The sequence below is a fragment of the Mus caroli genome, chromosome 16 (genome assembly GCF_900094665.2).
Source record: "Mus caroli chromosome 16, CAROLI_EIJ_v1.1, whole genome shotgun sequence".
NCBI lineage: Eukaryota > Metazoa > Chordata > Mammalia > Rodentia > Muridae > Mus > Mus caroli.
Window position 1 is genome coordinate 55,605,382 of NC_034585.1, and position 7,301 is coordinate 55,612,682.

Genomic DNA, 7,301 nt, shown 5'->3' on the forward strand with positions numbered 1-7,301 from the left:
TCCTAAATATAATCTGTTCAATCTGCGTATTATTTGCATGTACATTTTAGGGATAGCTTTTTGGCTCTGAGCATCAGATTGCTATGCTCTTCTCTGAGGAGGGCCATCTCTCCCACCTCCAGCTCCTTCGTTGTCTATAATTTTTCTTGTAGGCTTGAGGCCTTGTGGACTTTTCTCTGTACCTGTTTTTTAAGAGATAGAAAGAGAAAACCATGATCAAAATACACTATATAAAAAATTAGATAAAAATGAAAAACAATCTGATACACCCAATGTAACAGATGTGGCAAACTCTTCTTTGCTTTATGTTATAAAAGACTACATAAACCTAGAACCAGCGGAGGAATCAGGAACAGACAGCTTAAAAAGTCAAATGATCCTATGATCCTCAGGTTGTGTAAAGTGTAACTGACACTGGAACACTTGCCAAGTAAAATTCAGGCAGGATAACTTACTTTATAAAATATTAAATTCTAGTTTTATAACACCATCTTAATAAAGGGCATATACCCCAAACTTTCAGGTTCATGATTCCATCAGAATTACTATTACACAGACACAAGAAGCTTGTTTTAGGGCTCATGAAATGTGTTGGGTTTTCTGAGATGTATTACCCCATAGCCTGTAAGAATATGATTCTTCACTATTATTAATGGGAATCATAGCAAAGAGAAGGACCACAGGAAGTCTTACAAATTCATGTGATTAATCTCAAATCTTTAGTCCATAAACAGATAGTTGTAAACCCATAGATATTTAGAGACAGTGAACAAAATATTTCATTTAGATTTTTAGGAATGATTTATGTCCTATTTGTTAGCTAGGTTCCCTAAAAAATATTTTTATATAAACTGACGTATTATGAGAAACTCTTGATATAGAAATGATTAAATGTTTAAAATGAGAGTAAAATAAAATATCATTTCTGAAAAAAATAACTATGACAAGGTATATAGACATAGATGCCACAAAGTCTACATCTTCATGAAGACACTTACTCTGCAGGAACAAGGGTATCAGTGACAACTGTCCTTCTCACAGCAGTTTTCTCTAAGGAATGCAGTTTGGAGGGAGTGACATTTATTTCTTCCCTTCTCTAACACACTTTTAGTATAAAACCTCTCTCAATGACACGAAAAATTCCCCAAAGGATAAAGCCAATCTGTTGGGCTTTGTTCACTAATGAGCAACCAAAATTAACAGATGATTGTAACTGCCCTTACATAAGATTTTTTTTCTCTCACAGTAAAAAGTTGTAATCCAATTAAAGTAATGTGAAATGTTTCCTCCACTGAGATTCTTCAGGTAATGTATCACTGGTTTTCTATCAAAACTTGAACCTGAGCAACAAACAATAAATATCATAGAAAAATATGTATGTGAATATATATTATATGAGAATATGTATATTAATTTTCTTTCTCACAGTTATCAAATAGTCCCATAATATTTGCTACATTGAACCAATGTTCTGAGAATTCAGCACCTATTAATAGGTTAGTAGATTGAATCACACCTATGCCATTGAGAATATATTTTATTATATATGGTGTACATATGAAATCATTTCTCATATATGAAACCAACAAACTTAGTGTTGTTCACTCAAATCATATCTGAAAATTATTAAAGAAAATAAAAGTGCACAATATCAGAAAATAAATGCTATAATCTCCCTTATCATGGATGAATACAAGTAATATTTGAATACATGAAACAAACATCTACCCATTCATCTGTTTGTATTTGTATGTTATTATTATCATCGTTATTGTTGATGTTGTTGTTATACTATTAAAATCAAAATGAAATATAACACAAAAATGTATCACCTTTAAAGGGAAAAGAGGAGGACTAGAGAAGTTTGGTTCCCAGCACATTACTTTGTTCAATGTAACATAGAGGCACCTGAAACTCCAGTTCTAGGGGATCAAACACCCTCTTCTGATCTCCAATGGCTTCTGCATGCATGGGATGCACATCCAAACAGCCAGGCAAACTTATATACACATAGAATATTTTATTTTATTTTATTTTATTTTATTAATTAAAACTGAATGAAGAAATCCTATGGACTAGTTGCTATTTTATTTTTAAAAATACAATTTGTTAAAAAGAAGTTTGAAAGTAGATAGCCTTCATGGGAGAAGAATCTTGCTCTCAGAAAACAGGAGTTATTAAATATATGTCTTTGTGTTGACCACAGGTTACTTCTTTGTTCAATATTGGCCAGAGACCAGCACAGACTATGTTATTCATTGCCCATGAGAGTTAGACCTTAAAATCTTATTGCTAAAGACAGTACATATTTTAATCACAGAACACAGATAAATTATTCTTGAACTGACAAGAAAAAATCCCTCTCTGCTGGATAGTTTTCGTCACACTCAAAGGTGCTATTAAGAATCCTAGAGGAGAACACCATTAATTATATTACCTGGCTGTTAACCATTTAAACTATAATAGCGTCCTTGTAGGAAAAATCTGACCACAGTTGCAATTGTGGCATAGCTGTATGAGAGTAACCCACTGCTTCCCTACTGGTTTTAGACCTACTCCGTAAAGAAAATTATATCTGACATTTTAAATCTGAGAAGGAAATATGACTGGGGAGGTCTTAAGTCCTCTAGGAGAACCTACTAATGATTGGTTTTGCTACTAATGATTGGTGTCAAACTTCCAGGAAAACTGTCCTGTTTATACTCATATACCTAAGTACTGCTCTCAGCCTTGATCAGAAAAGCTTCAGTTTGCAGTGGGGAACAGTTAATACACAGACATCTAACTAGCTAATGCTCTGGGAACAAATGACTGTTAATTTCACAGCCTTAAATGCAATATTTAAAGCTTCCTTCCTAGGCTGACAGAGCATTACACAAAAAGGAGCCAAAGATTGGAAGAGCTACAAGATAGAAGGAGTGATACAAATTGCTGTCTTGTAGAAATGACATAGCTCTTACATACATGCATAAAAACTAATAATGGCAACCTACACAAAACCTACATGGTTGGGCTCATCAAAAACTCCATCATGAATGGAGGAATGGATCATGTGACCTCATTGACAATGGAACTACAGACATTTAAATGTTAAAGAGGGAAATATTGTCAAATTCTCCAGTACTGTAGTCACTCATAAATTGTTCTTGTTCAAGTGAACTCTGACATATCCTCATATTGGTAATCCTAATTCAGTGGAATACCCTATCCTTCACATAAAAGACATAAAGTAGAGTGTCATCTTGGGAAGAAGATATTTGATGAGAGACAGAGAGGATAATGACATCTATTTTGAATATTAACATTATATATTAAATCTGTGGATTTATTAAAAAATTAGAAGAAAAAAATAAATGCTAATGCAACTTAGAGAAAGAGAAGCCATCATGATCATTTGGAAAGGGAGAGTATAAACTTGTTCAACAATCATGGATGTCAGAGCATGAATTTCTCATATAGCTAAAAGAAAGAAGGAAAAAAAGAAAGAAAGAAAGAAAGAAAGAAAGAAAGAGAGAGAGAGAGAAAGAGAGGGAGAAAGAGAGAGAGAAAGAGAGAAAGAAAGAGAAAGAAAGAAAGATATCATAAGACACAGCTATGTCATTCCTGGGCATATACCCAAATAACTACATTCTCTAATAGAGTACCTGAACACAAGCTCTGTATGATACACATCCTTGATGATCTTAGTTTTGAACTTTTTGTTTGTGTGATTAAACTGGAGGGAGGAAAGCAAAAGAGTAAGATTAGGATATGGGGATATAGGTAAAGTCTAGTTTGGGACAGTAAAGTACAGTATATAAAAAAATAGGAGCTAACAGTAGTGAGGATACAGGGCAATAAGGATGCAGAGATATGGGAAGGTCCTAGGAGGGCAAATCAAAACTCCAGATGCATGAAAAATCTGTATAAAAGAAAAAGTAAGAAGAAAGTATCCAGAGAGAAAAAATGGGGATAGGAGAGAGTCAAGGTGTGTGTGTGTGTGTGTGTGTGTGTGTGTGTGTGTGTGTGTGTGTGTGTGTATGTGTACATTTTTTACCAAAAAAAAAAGAAAAACAATGCAACAGAGACTGATAGAAAAGTGACAATGCAAGGTAAAAAATATTTACCGAAAGCAATGATCAACCTCTGTCAGATGAAGAAACATTCAACATGTTCTGATATTGATTGCTTAGAAGAATCAGTGTTACTGCTAGTATTGTTTTTTAGGCTCTATCAAATGCAATGTGAAATGTGTAATATACAATTATTATATAAAACCTAAAGATATCCCTGTCCTACACAGATTATGTAATCACAAATCTGAGAGAATGAATTAAGATGATTTTAAATGATAGGTTTTAGTTCAATTAACAAAGAAACCTATGAATTTGAAAACAAACTAACAATATTAGCAATTTAAATAATTATAATAGAAGAAGTTTAAACTGAGGTACTCTGTCTTTCTAATTAATTCTGCTGCCGGAATCCATAGGTGTTTTAAGGGGAACCTCATCTTCAAGTGCAGAATAACTCTTCTTTAATAAATTATAGAGACAGCAGAGGATCCCAAATCAATAGAAGTTATTGCATTTTCCCTTAATTGCCTGCCAGAAATATATGGTAAGGCTCTGTCACTGAAAGCACTGTACACTGCCTCACAAAAGGGAGACAATGGACTGAAGCCAGGATAGAAGGTTTCTCCCTGATAAGCAGCCCTGTCCTTCATAGGACCAAAAGATGTTATTTAGGCTACAGGGAGAGTAAACTCATCAATAGATCAAACATCCGTCAGGCAATCTGTGCCCAGTGATTCAGAACCAGCACAATAATTAGGGTCAAATTATTGCTTACTGATTGGGTTTTATAAGCACTGCAAGGAAAGAGGTCTATACCCAGAATTGTAAACCACCTGACCAAAATCACCTAGCTAATGAGTTCATAAGTACAGTACTGTAAACTTCACTAATTTGCTTTATAGACACATATTATTAGCCACAGACTAGTGTAGTGTATCTTTCAGCCTAAATTACAGGAGCTTCTTAATGTGAAGGACAATGGTTAATACAGTCTCAAAAAAAAAGAGATTGAGAATGAAATAGAACATAGGTGACATGACAAATTGCAGGGGAAGGCAGAGGCATCGAAATGGTGTAAACATTTTGTTCATGAATGAAATTCTTTTTAAAACACAATTGTTTCAACAACTGGCCAAAATTTTGAAAATGAGCAACTGCTGAGTTCTCTGCCGTGAGTAGTCTAAATATAATCACTTCTTCCAAGTCCTAAGGAACATGATAGTAGAGTGGGCAGAGGAGTGTAACAGCCAGAGGGGGGGGGGGGGGGGGGGGGTCAGTGAAACCCTGTCTTCTGTATTCGACATGGTCATTGCAATTATGCACCAACAGCAGTGGAGAACATCCACATAGACAAAGACAGGAAAGTAGGATAGGGGACACTTTGGCAGTGAGAGAATCAGCATGTATATGGGAAGAGGATGACAGGGAACAGTGTCAGATGATACATATGACCACATGTGGGGCAAATGTGTATAAATCAGAAAAAAATAATCAGTAGAGGCAAGAGATAATCTATACATATGACACATGGAGTTTTTCTTTCAATAATTTAAAGACATATGTCAACTCAAGGAAAGCTTACTAATCTAATAAAGACAATAATTTTAGGGACAATTCATACTCTCCTTTGACTGTGAACTAGAAAACAATTTATATTATATCTTTCCTTAAAGACGTCATTATTTTGTGATGATAATAATACAAATAATAACACAAGACAGCCATTTTTAGTCTATATTCTATTGCTTTATTCACAATATGGAAATACAATCCTATTACATCCAAAGTACAGGGCCAAAATCTTATCATGCACTTATAAAGAGACAATCTGGTGATACAAAGCATCTTCGAGTTTTCAGAAAACAGTCATCATTCTCTGAGTTTTCTCAAGGCAGCAATGACTTCTTTGTTTCTTAGGCTGTAAATGAAGGGGTTTAGCAGAGGAATGATAATGGTATAGAACAGTGAATACATTTTACCCTGATAATTATCTGTGTCAGAGCCAGAGAGTACATACATGATGAAAAGAGTGCCATACAACAAAGACACAGATGACAAGTGGGAACTGCAAGTAGAGAAGGCTTTGTTTCTGCCCCTCTCAGACTTTGTTCTCAGGATGGCAAAGAGGACACGGACATAGGAGACTATAATACTCATGAAGGTACTCACTTGTAATAAAATACCCATAATGAAAACTACCAGTACATTGATAGATGGGTCGGTGCAAGAAATCCTATAAAGTGGCAGGATGTCACAGTAGAAATGATCTACTACATTGGAACTACAAAACGTTAACCTAAATAACAATCCCACATGAAGTAGACCATGTAGAAATGCAATTAGATAGGATACACTTATGAACTGAATACAGAGTCTGTTGGACATCACCACTACATAGAGCAAAGGATTGCATATGGCTACATAGCGGTCATAGGCCATCACTACCAGGATGAAACATTCCGCGCTTGCACTTAGACAAAAAAAATAAAATTGAGCAAAACACTCACCCATGGATATCATGTCATTCTTATTTGAAAATTTCATAAGCATCTTTGGTGTCACAGAGGATGAAGTACAGGCATCAGCAAAAGCCAAATTTCCAAGGAAAAGGTACATGGGTGTGTGAAGATGAGGGTCCTTCCAGATGAGAAAGATTAAGCCAAGGTTGCCCACCATGGTGATGACATAGATGAGAAAGAACACCAGGAACAGGGGGACTTGCAGCTCTGCACGATCTGTTATTCCTCTGAGAACAAATTTAGTCAGCTGGGTCCTGTTCAGCTCCATCACACCCCCTCAGGCTGCTCACTACAAGCAGAGAGGAGATTATTGTAAATATAACAAAGACTCAGTAGGAATGTGGTCAGATTGAGTCTACTTTAATATACCCAGGTACTCCACAATTCACAATAAGGATAATGTTCTGTTCCTTCTCTTTAAACATACTAGAAATAAATAAATACAGTAAATATTTTGTGCATAGTTTTAGTGTAGAAATTTTCAACATCCAATTACCTCAAAACAATAATGTGATCATAAATATTAATTTACCTGATCTCATGCATATCTGATTTTATCATAAAGTATGTATATGGGTGAGATTATAAGCATATATATACATACATATATATTAGAACTACAAAGTACATAATATGTTTTATAATAAAATGGCACAGGAGGAGGGAATTGAAAACAGTATCACCACATCGCATTTCTGTAATGCTAAAATTATGCAGAATCCTGTAT

The 7,301-nt window shown here is 34.9% G+C and overlaps 1 protein-coding gene across 1 annotated transcript; it reads right to left on the bottom strand.

The window, feature by feature from the left end:
- Window positions 1-5,924: 5,924 nt before the first annotated feature.
- On the bottom strand, window positions 5,925-6,842 carry LOC110311822 (olfactory receptor 5AC1-like). Its single transcript, XM_021185376.1, has one exon. The coding sequence runs from the start codon at window positions 6,840-6,842 to the stop codon at window positions 5,925-5,927; it is 918 nt and encodes a 305-aa protein (XP_021041035.1).
- Between the last annotated feature and the right edge of the window lie 459 nt (window positions 6,843-7,301).

What these genes read in the sequence shown, in the direction of transcription:
- LOC110311822 (XM_021185376.1), bottom strand. Translation starts at nt 6,842, where the DNA reads ATGGAGCTGAACAGGACCCAGCTGACTAAATTTGTTCTCAGAGGAATA.